This window comes from Siphateles boraxobius, unplaced genomic scaffold, assembly GCF_051911475.1.
Source record: "Siphateles boraxobius isolate OS27281-9 unplaced genomic scaffold, OSU_SipBor_1 5, whole genome shotgun sequence".
Classification (NCBI taxonomy): Eukaryota; Metazoa; Chordata; class Actinopteri; order Cypriniformes; family Leuciscidae; genus Siphateles; species Siphateles boraxobius.
Window position 1 is genome coordinate 32,592,127 of NW_027509141.1, and position 19,111 is coordinate 32,611,237.

The window sequence follows — 19,111 nt, forward strand, 5'->3', positions numbered from 1 at the left end:
GAGGCAAATTTGGCATTTTAATGCACAGTACAGATTATTGTAGCATATCAAAGAAAAAAAGAAAAAGCAATTTTGTTTACAAAGGCAAATGCACACACAAACAGATCTGACAACTCTGACATTTTAATGGAAATTTTTGGAATAATTATTTAATTATCCTCACACAGTTGAATAGAAGCGAAAACATTATACAGTGTTTTTCACAATATTTCACAGTATTTACAAACTCCTTATCAGTGCTGAAAGCATCACTGCACTACAGTAGCGCCCCCTGGTGTTCTCCAGCAAACACATACTTGGGTCCATGCCAACCTAATAACCCAATACACTCCCAGTTCAGTTAAATATACAAAACAAGTAGAAATATTAAAGATATAAGGATGAATGAAACATTATCTGTACACTGTTTCAGTACATTCACCAAAGAACTGATCTCAAATAAAGAGCAAGCTGTGAAACCGATTTGTTTGGTATCATAATAAAAATCCCGACACAGATGCTTCCTGTAAACATCCCTTTTAAGAGCAGAGGTTTAAAAAGGGACATTCACAAGGTCATTTCAAATCATAGAGAAAATAACTAATATATATATATATATACACACACACAGAGGTGGTGCTATGAAATGTCTAGGATGTTCAAATTTACTTAGTTGCACCATAAGTCTTAATTCCAATGGGAATAAACAGTTGTGGCCACATTGAAATTATCATATTAAACTGGAAAAATATAATCTTGCTTCAACAAAATTAAACTTTCCAAAAACATAAATGGTGCTTGTAAACATTTCCCCCCTTCACATTAGAAATGTCATTCACATCAAAAAAGAAAACTGAACAGAAGTGGTTTTCTTGGTGGACACATTCACATATGTACATCTACACACAGATATCTAGCCATTGCACTCCTGTTATATGAACATGTTGTTCAAATTCATAACATTCTTCATGCACGTATGGAATGTGCAGCTAATATAAATATGTTTCACTTTTTTCAGTCATCAGTCATGGACCACAAAGTGACAAAGATCTAAAAATACATTAACTGACCTTAAATATTGAACCTTTTGGAAACTGTCAAGAGCATCTCACCACAAAAATCAAGAAATATGACATTATTAATAAAGAATGTGAAGCATATTTTATTCATTATGATAATTTATCCCAGTAGCTTAATATAATGAGAAAAAAATGCACTCATTACTGTAATGTACATACGATTATTTAAATTGTATAGTACATTTGTAAAGTACATTTACCATATTTTCTATGAATTTATTAATGGAGAATAAAATGTATTTATCTTATTTTATTTTTTCACATTACAGCATTTGAAATTTTAGGAGAATCTTTATGGCACGTAAGCAGTTTTTTTTAAATTTTGTGGTGAAATGTGACCTGGAAATGTTTTCACAAGATTCACCTTAAAAATCGCAAACCAAGTTTTAGATCTAAGCAGTGAACAGAACCAAAAAAAAGTATATTAGCACAGAGCTATCAAGCAGTTCCAAGTCATTAGAGAAACACTGGCTACAAAATTATTCATGGTTTTGTTGAAGGGCCTCTTGCTTTCAGTCGTCGCCCTCGGCTCAAACCGTTTTATTATTAACCTGCACCTGACACAGAGCCAGAGACACCTCGGAGATTTCACTGTGACCCCACCGCTCAAACACAACGCCTAGCGAACAGTTTCAAGACGTTCTGAAAATGACTGCTGTATTAACTGATCAGCGACTGATCTGGTTGGTCAGTAAAAGGACACTTGGGTTCAAGAAGCTGCCAGAGAGATAGTGATTCTATAAAGTGGTACATGTATGACGTCATTCACCGCTGGTTCCTTCAAGGTTTTCCTATGGGGTTTTATAATGGGGGTTTTTAATTTATGGGTCAAATAAAGCCTGTAGTAAACATAACTTGACAATACTTTGATGTTTTGTTCTACAATGTACACTGCACACCCCAAACTGTCTTATCTAGTTACTTATTAAAAATGCATGTTTTCAAAAATGAACATAACTGCTTCAAAATTCGCGTTTTCGATATGGGTGTGTAATTTACGTAGTAGAATAAAACGTCAAAGTATAGTCAAGTTATGTTTACCACAGGCTTTATTTCAAACATAAATCAAAAACCCCATAGGAAAATCTCGAAGGAACCGGCGGTGAATTAGTCTTCCGGGTTCTGATGTCATACCTCCACCACTCTATAGAGAGGGATCTCACAAAAACATTACAGATCACTTTTCACCAGAAAATGAAAAGGGAAAAAATAAGAAATTAAATTTTGCATAAAAAAGAAAATGGAGCCTGTTTTGGGGCCATTAAAATCTCTTGCAGTCTGACATTTTCCCTCCCCAAATTCTTACCACTTTAATGTATTCAATCTTTTTTTTAATTTTTCCCCCTCATTGAATTCTCATTAATTCAATAGAGTAATATGAAATGTACATGCTAATTGTCATGAAAATAATGTTACAATGCAACACATCTTCTTAATAGTCATAGAAAGGCTTAATTTCTCTTTGCAAAATATCATGTATTTTGTTCTTTTGGGGATATGACCAGGCATGTTCTTGAAAGACCCTCTCAATTATCCCTCCTCTAAGTTTACAGTACAATGAGTGACTAAAATGGTGCAATTCTTGGCATTTTCGATATGCATGATGAAAATAAAAAGATGAATTTTGTGCTTTGTAGGGCTCAGGCAAGTTTCTACTGGAATGTTTTACTCAGATAAAAATGGACATCATTTTACGGCAAAAGCTTGACAAAGAAATAAAATGCAATTTAAATAAAGCATTTTTAGGAGACACTGGGAAAATTTTAGATGCACAGTATTGAAACTAGATGAAATTATAAACGTTTGGAAAGGGAACACTTTAAAACAACATACAACCAGAAAGTCCAGGTATTTAAAGGGATAGTTCACCCAAAAATGAAAATTCTGTCATTAATTACTCACCCTCATGTTGATTCAAACCCCATAAGATCTTTTTTTCTCAGATTTCATCAAAAATATTTTAATCTGTGTTTCGAAGATGAACAAAGGTTTACATGCTTGGAACGACATGAGGGTGAGTCATTAATGACCGAATTTTCATTTTTGGGTGAACTAACCCTTTAAGGAGTTTTGTCTGCATTTAATATTCTGAACTTAAATAATCTTGTCCATTTCGCTCCGGGACATTGAGTCCTCACAGATGGTGACCTGAATCAAACTACACAACACTGTTACATACATATTGCCCCCTTTTCCAGTTTTGGAAAACCATTAGATTGACATTTAAGGGGGGTTTGACATTAGGAATGAGATTAGTGATCATTGAGCAGATAATGACTTTAAAATCTCAGTTTGAGCTTTGCCAGGTGATGCAGACGCATTTAGGATCGAGAGCGAGAAAGGGTGGGGGAAGCGGGAAGCAGGCTGTAATATTCCACGGCCACTGACAAGTGGAAAATTCAACAGAACTTCTCACAACCATAAAAACTAAATAGGTGGAAACATGGTCCTACAGACGCTGAGGTTTCTCGCAGCCCTGACTTCTTAGGAATGTCTGAAGTGAGGTCAGATTGACTTCATTCATTGGTTACTTGGTTACTTGCCTTTTAGCTGACGCCGTTCATCCAAAGTGACTTACGGGGGACTAATTACAGGGGTTAAGTAATTTGCTCAAGTGCGTAATAGTGCAGGACAGGGCAGGATTTTTGACCTCAGTAACTATCTAGTTCCTGAGTCAACCCCTGATTGGCCCTAAACCGGAAAACTTTGTATTAGGAACCCAGATTTTTACCCATTACCCCAATTTCTTCTCATTATTACAGCGGTGTGAGATAAATCTGAAAGCATTAGCACATTTTTGGGTCTTTGCACATTTGTCATTGCAAGAGTGGGCAATATCTGTTAGGCATTATGAAGCCACAGGCTAAGATGATTCTTGTTAATCATGCCTGCAGTATCAACAAATATCGCTAAACATCACTACAGGCCTCCTTCACAGCAAATCATTCTGCATATGTTTGCAATGGCTCTCACACTGCAAAACCCATAACAAGAAGTTCCAAAGCAAAGTCGGCTCCAAGAATGGAAGGATTACTTTGGTGCAAAACAAGTGCCCTATAACAATTAATAAATAAATAGTATTTAAAACATAAATATGCACTCATTTTAATGGGAAACTTGATCAATTAGATGTGGAGTCCCAAAGAGAAACATAGTTGTTGAAAAAGGAATCAAGAATTTGTGGAACTAAGACTTGGCAGACAAGTTGTCAACCAATCGTAAGAGGTCCCAGTGCTCACCCCTGCTGTACCTCATACCCTCCCCTGACTGAAAAGGCCTCTGATTCAATGGTCAAACCGCCAACGATGAGGCCAACAGATACCAGCGCTGTCCCCTCAGTCTTGACGTCTCATTTGGGGATCTCCAGGGCCATTACTGCAGGTTTGGTTTTGAAGTACTGATTGAAACGTAGCACGGCATAGCTAGAAAAAGAATATGACAAAATCAGATCTGAAAGTCAAAATTAAGAATGGAATTGAATTCATTGAATCAGAAATGTACAATTTTTTTCAGGGCATATTTATCTCCAATATTTGATATATAATATTTATTTATTTATTTATTTTTTAACAAAAATAAAAATCCTCCATTTGTCAAATACTTAAACTGAATATAGTTTTGACCAATTATGGCTGTTATCTATAAAATCAACATGATTTTTTAAATGTATTTATGTATTAAGTATTATGTTTGTAATATGTTATATATTACGTTTGTAGCACTTTGAGTAGGCTATAATATAAAACGCAAAGAAATGCATTATTAAACATAACTGCAAAAAATACCAAAAAAATACATTTATGAAATATGATATATATCAAATATTAGATAACATTAAAAAAAAGTTTTTAAAGGGGCATTTTGTAGATTTCAGTGGCATTATTTTCCTGGTTAATTTTTTGCTCCGAAGTTTAAATACATTTACATTATAATTTTTATCCTTTTTCTACATGCAGAGAGGCAGATTTTTTAAACAGGCTGTGAGACCCCTCCTGATCTCATCTGTGCAGGCAGTGATTTGTTGTTAAAAGGTGCAGCTTGAGAGCAACCACAACCTGTTGCTTGGAAACTGGCGATGTAGGAAGTTTACAGAATATATTACTTGAGCCAGTTAAATAAAAGTGAGCTACGACACCAACAAAAATATCCTCAGCCTACGGATGACATAACTCACCCCCTCCGAAAAACCAAGTCGAGAATAACTTAAGTAAAGTTTCATTGTGCTACATAGTACAGATGCACAACACTGAAGATTTCGAGAGCGGTTTAGGTGGAGTGCCAAAGTCACAGAGGGTGGCAGGCCACAATTCACTTGTCCTGAATCAAATCTGCTTTTCACCACTTGAAAAAAAAACAACCCCTGACAGGTTTCTATGGGCAATAGAACTAACAGTCCGCACCCATTCATGCGCAGTATGTGGGAGAGCTTCATATACGACCTTTATCTCAGACTGAAGCATTTATACACAGATTCAGGTGTAATGTATTTTTAAGTTTCAAAGATAATGGACACTGTTTTAAGACTTTGTTTAGCCATGAACCAAAGAGATCTAACCTTCAATTCAGGTCTCATGTGTTTCTGTAAGGTGAATGGTTACGGGCCATTTCTGGTCAATGAATTACTTGGAAACTGAACTTTGGCCAAATTATATTTTGACTTGCATAAAATAATATTTCAGTCAATGCATAAACAAATGGAAATCGGAGCATATGCATATTATATATATATATATATATATATATATATATATAGGTAGTATTAGCGGGTATTTGTTGTTGTTCTCCATTATTGTTGTTGTTCTTAGTCATTTGTCTGATTTGTCTAAAATTGCAATATTCAGGATTTTTTCCCTGAATAGAATTTTATATTAGGTTAAAAAAGTGTATTAGGTTGTTGGCCTGGTTATTGGCTGCATTAGTTGCCGCTACTTTCTGTCACACTCTACACTCTTTATCTGTCTTTAACCCCCATTTCTCTTGTTGATAATGATCTTTATGCCTGTAAAAAAATCCTCCGCGATCACAAGAGATGAAAGGCTGTATACGCCGCTTACCCGAGGAAGTCAAACTCGATGGAGGAGTACTTGGCTTGGATCAGGGCCCAGAAACCCCAGAAAAAATGTGAGGCCTGCCAAAACGGAAGAACAAGAACTTTAGGGGAAAGCCTTCTAGCTCAGTCCACACACAGATGTATCACTGACAGCAATCATCATACATAGGGTGACCAGACGTCCCGTTTTTCCCGGGACAGCCCCGTATTTCCACTCTAATTTTAGTGTCCCGACTTATTCTGAAAAAATCATGTTTTGTCCCTTATTTCATCGTTAATATATATATATATATATATTTTTATATATAATAGGTTTCGTTTCCGAAAGGCTAAGTGAATATATAGGTTACGTTCAAACCGTGTAGCGCGCGCATTACAGAGAGGGAGAGACCTTGTGTGTGTGCTAGTGTGCCTAATGAAGCACATGTAAGACGCATTAATAGAGGGAATGCATTAACGTCACTTTCCCGCCGGAACACGCCCCCTCAGCCGGACTGAGTGGCAGAAGAGCAGCTGCGTGACTGGATTTAATAGGGGAAACTGCGAAAACGTGTGTTCCTTACAACTTACTAAAGATCCAGTGATCCATGGATATTAACATGCAGCCAGGAATCGTGTTTCCTGACATTTATATGTGCCTGATTTCGACACCAGGGAAATACATACAGCAAATTTGCCTGTGAATGCTTTATATAAATACAAAATAGGCAGGTCTAAATCCAGGTGATCACTTATCAATGTTATATATATCATCATATCGTTTAGAGACTTAAAACTTGTATAGTTTTCTGTCAGTGTTTATTTAAAAATGTCAAATTATACAGAATATACAGTGGTAAATATTTGATTGATGAGTTGTCACTGCAATATATAACAATACAATATATAGAGAATGATTTTACCACTAAATTCAGCATATTGATACAAAAAGGATAACTGCAAATCCACCTTTCGCTGCCTGGAGTCCAGTTGTTTCTATGAATTGTAGCGATCTATTTGCTTCTCTGTTCTGTAGCTTTAGGTAGTCTGTAAAAATATTCCTCATATTTCTTGTCAAATCTAGTTGTACAGTCAGTCTCAAAGCTCTTTCCCGTTTTAGACGCGTTTTGTGTGTTTTTCCGCAGCATTCACTGAAAACCAATGCTGCCGCTCAGTCTTTTTGCCACTTGTGGGCGTAACTGCAGTCACTCCGGCCAACGGTGACGTCACGTGCATTCCCTCTATACGCATGCGTTCTGTATCTGTCCCGTATTCCACTCCGAGAAATCTGGTCACCCTAATCATACAACAAACTTGTAATCCAATACCTTGGAATAAACAACCATAAATCCTGCATTATCAAAACATTTCTCCTCTAATGTCCTCTGCACATGCAACACTTACCAGAGCAAATTTGTTAACTTGTACGTAGAGCGTCTCCAGTTCACTCTGGCTCACCTCCTCACCTTTCTTGGTGAAGAGCTTGTAGGCCTGTAGGTAAGTGTGTAACCAGTCCAACTGCATCTCTCGACTGGGATAAAGGTTATAGTCGGGTTCACTCATGCCTGATGAACAGACACACACACACACACGGTAATGCAAATCAGTTCGCAGAACATAATTTTTTTATGAATGATATTTTTTTTATGCTGCTCACCAGCAAATTCATTGAAATGATTTCCAATGTCAAATGCTTGATAGTTGTAACTTGAATATTCATAATCGATGAACCGAACATGACCTGAAAAAAAAAAGCAAGAGGGTTTGATTCATAGTAAACAAGACAAACTATTAGTCTTAAATGCCTTTTCAAACAAAACCCCAGAATTTAATGCCATAAGTGAAAAGTGTAACACTGGCTCTATGGTGTTGTCAATATTGCTTTGTTTGTTTGAGCGGTCCAACATGTCAAATGCAGGGCGTCATGTTTGCCTAAACAATAAAACCCAGGAGGTAGCATGGAAGAGAAACCTGGAACCAGTTAAAATTTTTGACATTTTGTTGCACAGAATGCACACTGCAGCTTTTTTAACTTGAGTGCTAAGCCATAAGACAGGTGTTTTTTATTTGTAAGGAAATTAACACTTTTATTCAACCAGAACACATTAAATTGATCAAAAGTGACATTGGAGACATTTATAATGTTACAAAAGATTTCAATTTCAAATACTTTCTAATCATCAAAGAATCCTGAAAAGTATTGTTTTCAACATTGATAATAATAAATGTTTTTCAGCAGTAAATCAACATATTAGAATGATTTCTGAAGGATCATGTGACACAGAAGACTAGAGTAATGATGCTGAAAATTCAGCTTTACATTAAAACAAAAAACCCGACATTTTTAATTGTAATCAAATTTCACAGTGTTACTGGTTTTACTGCATTTACTATCAAATAAGCGCAGCCTTGGTGAGCATAAAAGACTAATAAAAACACTAAAAATTGTACAGACTCTTGGGATTTGAATGGATCATGAACAGTGAGTGGGCTATGAAACTACTAATATTATTTTTCTCACCCATATGACTTTGGTTACATTATCAGAACAGAAAAGCAGAGGCAGAGAAATTTGGTGCAGTTTGATCAAATGTTTATGATTAAAGCATTTATTATAATATATTATAGTAAATACGGTCAATTTGATTCTATATTGTCATGATTTTGACATATTACCCACCTTCCTTTACGTTGTGAATGATGTTCTTGCAGAGCAGGTCATTGTGACAGAGCACTACAGGAGAGCCCAGCTGCGACAGGTGTTCCTTCATCCACATCATTTCCTGTTCAAGCACTTCCTGACTGGGCACTTCCTGCTGAATTCTAAATAATAATAAAAAACACGGAAAGAGATCAGTGAGTCAAGCAAATGGCAGAAAGACAAGAGTGTTTGGCAATACAATAATGCCACAAATTAGATTTTTGAGAATTAAAGTTTGCTTATAACTGATGTTCGTTTGGTAAAATAATTGGTAACAATTTTAACAAGTTAATGTTAGCTCAGATCCATTAAACAATTTTTACTTTTAATTTGAATATTGTATTAATATATGTTGAAATAAATATAGCATAGTATGTTAAGTAATGTTAACAACTGGAACCTTGTTCCTTGGAAAAAAAGTATTACCAACAATTTAAAAATGCTTCATCAGTAATTTATCTTAAGGATGGATTAACAAAAGAGAAATTAAGACAGTGATAATGTGATCCTGTCCCACCAATGAGAAAGCCCGTCTGAGTGACCATTCTCCCCTTATAATGGGCTTAAGGACCTATTTCTAGAATCTGCTTCTGCCATGCAGCGGCTCACACAAAACCCAGCTGCCTCTCTGACTGATCTGTGGTTTGTTGCATGCTTTTTTTGTTACTTGTTTTATAGAAACTACCGAGTAAAATAGTCCTGGTAGACATTGGGGAGTAATAATAAAATCTCTACCAGAGAAACTCTGATGAAACTAATGCTTTAATGACTGATGATGTAAATGACTTTGATTGTGCATGATCTCTTGCTTCCGATAAACGTCAGTTTTTCAGAGCCAGCATCTTAGTAAGGAAGACATTTGAGATGATTATGTGACATAACTGCTCTGAGCATGAGATTAGATGGACGAATACAATCAGGATCCCATGAAACACCTGTCTGAGCAAAATCTAAATTCAAATGTGGCTTTCTGAGCTGTGATAAATGATCTCATAAAATTGTAGACTATAACTCAAGTTTTAAAGAGGACCTATTATGATTCATTACATTTTTAACTTTCTATAGTGTGTAATTTTGCTGTTTGAGCATGAAAAAGGTCTGAAAAGTTACAAAGTCACTACAAAGGGACCATGTATACTTCATTTTCGCTCCGTCTTGCGCCGCTTTCAAAGCATACTCAACCAAGGATGAGCACGGACGGACAATTGGATTTCTATACTAGTTCTCTACAAGACGTCAGTCACAGAGTTGTACAGCACGGAGTCGTGTCATTTACAGGACATTTGCTCGAAAAGATCTGCCATTGCATGCAAACTTTAGAACAAGAGCCAAGACAAAACCGATGGAGAATGATATGCTGCTTTGTTTACTCGCTGAGGTTTACCTGACGTTAGAGGCTTGGTCAGTGAACTCCGTGGCCACTAGTGAGAAGTACTTGCGCATTTTGATCCACAGGTTGGGTTTGGGGATGCAGCCATTGTGTGCGTGGATGGCGTGAATTCGGGCCATTTCACGGGCGATCAGTCTGCGATTAAAAACAAAGGAAGACATTGGTCAAAACTGCAATGCTCAGTTTCAGCCTAAACACAATGCCTGGAAAAAGCTGTTTATGTGGAAAAATGGATATTAGTCCAAGGTCACCTGTGTAATTTGCAATACGGTTCACTGTGTGCCTGGAAGGAGATTACGTGACCCTCATGAAGGGAATGAACACTTCAGTATCGAGTGCACAAGAACTTCACTCCGAGTTTGCATTTAGCTTAGACTATATGAAGAACGTTTCCACAAGCCATTCTTCAATATTTAAAGACATGTTTCAAAGGGTGACTATTATATGCTGTACATTTGATCATTATATACATTATACCTCAATTCAGCAAGGATACATTCAATTTATCAAACGTGGCAGTATTTCAAAGTAGTTCTATTCTGATAATAATTAGGAAGGTTCACATCAGCATATTAGAATGATTTCTGAAGGATCATGTGACACTGAAGACAGGAGTAATGATGCTGAAAATTCAGCTTTGCATCACTGGAATACATTACATTTTAAAATGTATTCAAATAGAAAACAGTTATTTTACATTGTAATAATAATATTTAACATGACTGTTTTTACTTTATTTTTCATCAAATAAATGCAGCCTATCAAAAACAATAAAAAAAAAACATACCAACCCCAAACTTTTGAATGGTATTATAAATTGATTACACTATGTATGAAAAATATTTCAATAATAATTTAATCATTTTAACTCATCACATTGCATTCTGGGATTCTCTTATTTGCGAAGAATACATGTGATACTGTCTTAGCATCTGGTCAAAAGAGGTACAATTATGTATATAGAATAATATATAAATAGTACAAGGTTTTGGACTGAGCTAAGGTCAGTTTTAATGACTTCACTATTATAGTTACAAAAGACAAAAAAATATTTCCAAAAATAGGCCAAAAACTAAGATCAGTGTGTTCAATTCAATGTGTTATTTTTAGAACGAACACCCACACTTCTATTTAGTGCCATGTGCAGAACGGACCCACCTGAGTAACACAGGATCCCTGACGTCTTGAGTATCCAGAGCGCGTCCTTGCATGAACTCGTAGCAGATGCCATTCTGGAAGGTGCAGTAAAGTCGGGGTGCGCAACCGTTGGCGTGTAGAACCTGGAAGCTCTTCAGTTCATTGTCTCGGTCCACGATCAGCTCCGTCTTGTTGCCGTACACCCTCACCAGCACCACATCCTCGTCGCAGTCCTCCACATAACACCCCACCAGTTTGTTAGTTGTGCCATCTGTGAAAAGCTGATGGGAAAAGAAAAAAGGCACATAAGGCTCTCATGATCAAATATATCAACTGCAATCACAGCTACTTTTTTTTTTTTTGCAAGATGCATAGACATTACAGTCAAATTGAAATGGCATTCAAATCCAGTTTTACTTCTGTAATGTAATGCATGTTGACTCAAACTAGTTTATGTTGACAACCAGTTAACTGTCTGTGGGACACTTGGCATGCTTTTTTATTAAGCCTTTTTCCCCATTACATATTGACGGTTGTGATGTGAGGTCACACACTGTGGCATCTTTTTTATAGACATGAATTGAACATAACAAATAGTGATACATTTAATTGGTAAAAATATATAATCTACTCGACTTTACTGCAAAATATGCGTTTCTTTAATTCAGCCAAGAGGTCACACAGTGACGCATCGATCACGTGATGCGAATTCACAGGTCAGAGTTCACCAGACTTTGGAGCGTTTCCTGTCTGATGCATTCGCATGTGTATGAATAGAATTCAATGGAACGAAATGTATAGTGTGACGTGACCGCCCCTTAACTCATTGCATATTTTTGGTTTAGCCCCTAAATAAAAGCTCTCAGGAACCTCCATTTTAGTGATACCAATTTCAAATTTGGAACACAACTTGATTAGACATATGGCTTTGATTTTCTAGCAATTTTAGAAATTATTTCGTAAAATATATTTTTTGTATAAAATATAAAATGTTTGGTACAGTAAATTTGATAACATTAAACATACAAACTATTTACACTTTCATTTTTAAAATTTTTTTTTTCTTTGTCTTATTCTGGCCTGTATTCCAAAGTATTAATTAATTACACTATTCAGTTCAAATTTTCATGTTTATGCTTAATAAGGGGTGTGAAAGAATAAAATGAGCCATTTTCAATCATTCAAATGTAAATCATGATAGAGCATATGATAAATCGGCAAGACTTTAAATGCTTTGTCCTTGTGACAATGTATCCCACAATTCATTGCACTGGCCCCGCCACCCACCAATGCATTTCTGAGATTCCTGAAATTACTAATGTACAAACAGCGGCAGTGGTCGACATGCAGAGGATGAATTCATCTCTGAGCAGGTGCCGTTTAGACCGTTCAACAGTTTTGTTGAAAGGTTACAACAATTAAAAATGCGTCTCAATAGTAAATGGGTTTAAGATACACAGCTGAAAGCAAATCTACCACAACTTTCTGAACAGAAACAGAAAGAACTATGTAGGATGGTTGAAACCTCTAAAAATTGTTTGAATGGTCAGTGTTTATAGTTGAGCGTAGGCCAGGTGGTTATCATCAACAAACACAACACAATAACTAGCCCCCTTTGCCAGTGTCACATGACCATGTGACTCTTCTAAACGGCTGGAATACCGGAGCTCATCTGATGAATGGCATCAAAATGCCACGCACCAACAGAGGAGCTTTATTTTGAGCATTTTGGCTTCATTCAAAGGACTGTACCAAAGCAGCTATGAACAATACGTTTGGGCACAATGCATGTTTTTCATTGATGAAAACTATGCTGGCTATCTGTAAACAGTGTCTATTAGAGGTTTAACAATATATCGCAATACAAAAATGCAACAGTATGTATCGTGGATAGTCACAATATGCATTGTATATAGTACATCCAAAATAAAAAATCACTGTGAGAAAAAAAAAATTCAAGTTTTCAGAGTTTTAGTGTCAGTACTACTATATGTAATGTTGAATATAATGTAATGCAATGGGGGAATATTTGTGGGTCCTGATAATGACAAATGTCTAATGTTACCAGTAAAAAGTGGCCTACGTTATTTTACCGGTAAATATATCTAGTCAGTGACAGAGTGCAAGCATGCTCATCTAAAATAATTCTGTATTTTCAGCTTCAGAATCGTGAATATTTTTATTCTGGTGTCAACAATGTCCTGTGCATTGGGTTTCCAGCACCAAGTCCAATCCTATTCATTTACACCCACAATGTAATCCCAAATTTAGCATTTTAACCAACAGTAAATTTTTTGTTAACCTTTTACCATATGTCTTGGGAGTACTGCAATACTATTGTATTGTGAGTTCAGTATCATGATAATTATCGAATGGTCACATGTGGGTATCGTTACACCCCTAGTGCCAATCTGTGGGTCATAGGTCACCCTTAAATCATACGAATGAAAAGAATGCATTTTTTAAGACCAGGCCCAAGGATAGGCCAGTGGAAGAGTTTTGGGCCAATCCTTGAACAGCTGCGTGTGTTTTTGTCTCATGCAAATTTAGATGCATTGAATATCGCTGTCGTGTATTCTGCTGATTTAAATGTCACCTAGGTAACATTATCTAGCAGGCTGACATAGTTGAGGTTTTGTTAAAATAGCAACAAGGACTTGAGAAAGGAATGGGTTGAAAATTATAAATGAATCAGTAAGGTTTTCATCAAATCCAGCCATTTTCCTGGAAAAGTGTGGTGTGGATCTATAATGTGTATTTAAAGGCACAGTATGAAAGTTTCGCCGCTATAGGTCGCTTATTCAAAAGAACTAACAAAGTCGTAGGCGTGAATGAGCATGGAATCATGGGAGTTGTCGTCTTCACCTCCACAGCCAGGCGATGGATTTGATCAGTGAGTTGCATTTGATCACTTAAATTCACATTATTTTATTTCATTCTAATGAAACAGCCACAATGCTAAATTACTACTCATACTGGTCACTTTTTTTTTGATGAATTAAAATTGTGGGGTAACGCAGCGCTGTCTTACTTGGTCAAAACAATCATACTAAAATACATTTGAGCGTGTTGGAAGTTATGTTATTATAACCAGGGCTTGACATGAACACCCACCAACCTACTAGCCACTTTGGCATCTCTCTGACAGCGAGTGACACACAAACCCGCCTCTCCTCACTCACTCGTTTCATTTGCTATGGATGAATATATTTGGTGTTACAGCTTGAATTTTGGCGTGGGATTGTGCATATTGTGCATAATTTTACTCATTCCCTCAGATTGCGCACCTAAAACCGCCTCTCAGTACTAAATTTAATTCTTTTTCACTGATTATTGCGCTTAAACAGTCAAATACACACAAAACAGTCGTGGCGTGTATTCAGGTAAACACAGTCAGTAAGTAAAACAAGAAATCGAGGGTAACACGGATATGACGTCATTGACAGGTGACGCAATGACCTGGGATGTTACACTGGTTAAAATAGCTGATTTCTCTAGATTTAAACATTGTTGGAAACATTTGGGATACTGTAAGTAAACAAGTCAACAAAACATATAACATTGTTCTAGTGGTTTTTGGATATTTGTATCCAAAAATCTTACACATTGTGCTTTAATTGCAATTATAATCACAAAAATGTGTATGAATATAGCTAAAAAACAGCTGAAATGCAGTATTATTTAAAAATGTTTTGAGAGCACTATACATTCCTATTTCTATAACTGATTTTCACTTCATACATAGGCTAATTTTAAGGGAAATCATGTTAAAATGTAAATATCAAATATGATCCATCAGGCTTTTGAGGAATGTTTATTTGTACATCTCTCAATCATCATTGCATTTCATTGCATTATATGTTTTGTCCCAACAATCAAAACTACAGAGCTTTTTATCATAAAACTAAGCATTTCAAACTAACATCATCTTACAAAGGCATATTATTGGGAGATATAGAGCTACAAATTATATTTATATGCATTTTATGCAAGTAGTCTGCTTTATTGTTTATAACGACCTCAATGATTTACATTTACATCAGAATTTTATTATTGGCCATATAAATATCAAAAAATCCACCAAATTGCATGTTCTTGCTCAGTTTGGGCCTGTGAATAAATTTGAGGTGTTTTTTCCCTCCTCTAATATGAACTCCATATTCTCACTATATCATACTATATGAGCCATACTATATGATACTCAACAAAAAACACATATGCAAGCTAAATACATATATTGCTTTACAGTGCTAATATTATACAAGATAATAGTAATAGTAATAACAGTAAATATACTACTGCATATAAAAAAGCTATAATTGTTTTTAACAAAAAAAAAACCTAACATTCAAGGAAAAATTTATTGAAAAAAATCTCTATAAATATAAAAATACAACTGCTAAAAATGAAATTAAAAAATGCATTACAGTAATGAGAATTTGGGAGGAAAATGTGCTTAATAATCACAATAAAAAAATTAATCAATGCTTCATTTTCTTTAAGTACACAATATTATATTTATGCCTTTCCCTTGCTTTTAGGTTGAAATATGACTCGAACACGTTCTTGAGCGTTTTCATGAGATTCATAAGTGACGTGGACTGGGACACACCGTCTCTGCTTAAAGACAAACAAACAATAATAACACTGTTCATTAGTAACCTTCATTTCCCATCACACTCAAACAGATATGATAGATGAAGCACGTGAGGCTGATAATCAGTGCAAAATGCTAAGTTTATAACTGTGCTAAATGTGTAGCATATGTGGCGTTGGGCTGAGACGTCAGGCCAGGCAGTAAGTGTGAGTCACAGAGTTTAATCAGGTTATTTAAACAGCTGCATTAGGATGAACTCAAGGCAGCATTACGGGAGGCTTGCTTTATTACTATTAATAACTGTTATTAACTCTTTGAATATTGTGAGCCTCCTAAATGAATTTAAAAAATGATATTTTCCATTGAAGTCATGAGAAATTGATCTGATTATGCAAATACAATAGGCTAATCACTATTGGATCAAATGTGGTTTTGGGTCGTGTCAATCTAATCAGATCAACTAGTTTCAAACTAGAACGCCAGGTGGGAGCTGCTCTATCTGTGAGATAACCTGTTATTCAGAGATGATAAGTAACAGCTGACCTGTGTCAAGGACAAAAGAAGAAAAACGTGTGTATATATATATATACACACACACACACATTACATACATATATATATATACACACAGAACAACAACAACAACGACGACGACGACATGACTTGCAACAAAATGCCTTGACACCACCGGTAACCCAAAGGACCTTGTTGAGGTATATATAAGATTTATATATTATATATTTATGCACCAGCAAGTGCATTTACATGATGGCAAAACATGCACCTAACTAAGCAAACTAATTTCACTGAGTTTAAAGATGTATTGAGGTGTCAACATGTGATTGAACTGGGATATGCAAACACAACTCTGTGTATACACACACAAATATATATATATATATATATATATATATATATATATATATATATATATATATATATATATATATATATATATGTCATTGACAAATAAAGCTTAAAAAAGTGTTTTTTAAAAATATTTTCAAAAATGATATAATGCATAGTTTTGCGTCATGAACAATGTGTTTAATCAGGTTTCAGTTGTTAAAGCAATGATTAACTTAAAAAGAAAAATTCTGTCATCATTTACGCACCCTCAAGTTGTGTCATACCTATATGATTTTCTTTCTTCTGCTGAACACAAAGGAAGATATTTTGAAGAATGTTGATAACCAGACAGTTGATGGACACCATATTTTTCCCTAATATAGAAGTCAATGGTGCCCATCAATATGTATAAAAATGTGTTTATATGAAAGGTTTCAAACCTGAAATGATGCCATAGTATTTAATTATTTCTATTTTATTAAGACACCTTTTTGGACAGTTGCACCACCTGACATTTTGGGGGTTTAAGATAACAAAACAAAATATAGGAATTATTTAAATGTAGCCTACTAAAAATTTATTCAAGCTAAATAGGTTTGTATAGAACAAAGCAATATGTCATGAATCTATCAAATTATTTTAAAGGAAATAATGCACTTGGACACAAAAAATATGCACGTCATGTCATTGACCCATATATACAATCATAAAATACTAAACTGAAGGTTTTATTATTTTGATTTTAAGGTTTAGTTATATAGCAACGAAGTCACTGCCAGCTGGCCAATGACGTATACAGGACGTATACGCACATCATACACGTAAAAGATAACCTATCTTACCTGGCGCAAATTGTTAAATTAGTTCTTTATACGCGTTTTATTACATAATATGTGTGATTAGATGTGGTTACACTGGGTGTAATGTCCAGCAGCTGGCTAAGTTAGCTAGGCTAGTTTCCAACGTCACTCATACGGTCATAGAAAATAATATGACGTGATAACGCATAAAACCTTCAACGTCATTTACGCTATATTAAAATATATATTCTTCAATGAAAATGAAAAACGGCACACCTAAAAAAAAAATAATAATAAAAAAAAAGGACAAAAAGGCCCTAAACACGCCGGGAGTGGATTAGCTCAAGCTACACAGTCACACCTACCTTAGTACGAATCAGGTTCGGGTCCCAGCCTGGTCTGAGCTCTTTAATCAGCTTCATCGCCCCTTCCGTAACATTATGTTCGTCAACGAATATCGGGAATTTTCTGATCGTCGGTGACCCAACCGGCACGTGGATCTCCGTCTCCATCATATGATTTATCTGTCTATTAATGCCCGACATTAAAGTTTCTGAATCTATAAGTATTAAATAGGTATTTTCAGTGTTTAGGGGGTCTAAAGGTTTTTATTTGAACATGCACTGAAGGTCCAGCCCGGTTTAGAATATGCAGGAGACAAGAGGAGCGACTCATATGCCGGTACCGTTGGTTTCTGTCATCACGGCAGGAAAAAACGCCGCTTCTTCCTTATGCAGGCACCGCCCACAAGAAGTCATCCGATGACGGAGCTTAGGTCATGAATATTAATGAGGTTAGGATGACGAGACTTCAGAACCTTCCAATGGCGAAGGACTGACTTATTAATATTTATTAGGTAAAATTACGTTGCTTTGTAGTAGTCCATAGATTAAACACTAGATGTCGCATTCGGGTTCTAAACATGCGTCAAAACCGCCGCCATCTTGGAACAGGGGTCTTGTCATGGGAAGTAGCTAGGTAACACCTGAATTCATGGATGATGCCGGACTTTTGTGCTGCGTATGGATGTTTACACGGACGAAATCTAAAAACCAGACAGCAAGGGATTACATAACACAAGTTTGTGAAATTTTGTAAAATGTTTTAAATTTCTCTGGACTCTATAATAAATACATGTCTGACCGTTGGAACCAACCAAAACAACTAGAAAATCGCATTCATGACGATTAATGGTGATTTTATTTCCGTTAGACCTTTCTAACGGTAGTTCCAATGAACTGCCGTAGCCAAGGCGACATCTAGTGTTTATATCTATGGTGGTAGTCCATGGCAAAGGCTTGGCTCATGAATATTACAAGCAAACCTTCTGCATATTAAGATTCGTAAATACCCTGACTTTATGTGTCTCTCAATAAGCATATACTCATCATTTCGTCTTTTTTTCTTTCTTTTGAAATATAATACCATATAATGTGAAAAAAATGAAGTCAAAGTTTAACCTGGGTAATTGTAAACAATCTGAATATTTAGCCAAATTAAATGACTTGCATAAAGGACTGCGTTGTCGAAACTAATCTCAGGTTTACTGT

The 19,111-nt window shown here is 35.7% G+C and overlaps 1 protein-coding gene across 1 annotated transcript; it reads right to left on the reverse strand.

Moving 5' to 3' along the window:
- Positions 1-105: 105 nt before the first annotated feature.
- On the reverse strand, positions 106-18,266 carry etnk2 (ethanolamine kinase 2). Its single transcript, XM_077203971.1, has 8 exons — positions 17,927-18,266; positions 11,337-11,596; positions 10,173-10,313; positions 8,768-8,910; positions 7,745-7,828; positions 7,492-7,652; positions 6,113-6,186; positions 106-4,480 (listed from the first exon to the last, which is right to left on the reverse strand). The coding sequence occupies exons 1-8, from the start codon at positions 18,104-18,106 to the stop codon at positions 4,408-4,410; spliced, it is 1,116 nt and encodes a 371-aa protein (XP_077060086.1). The 5' UTR covers positions 18,107-18,266; the 3' UTR covers positions 106-4,407.
- Positions 18,267-19,111: the final 845 nt, after the last annotated feature.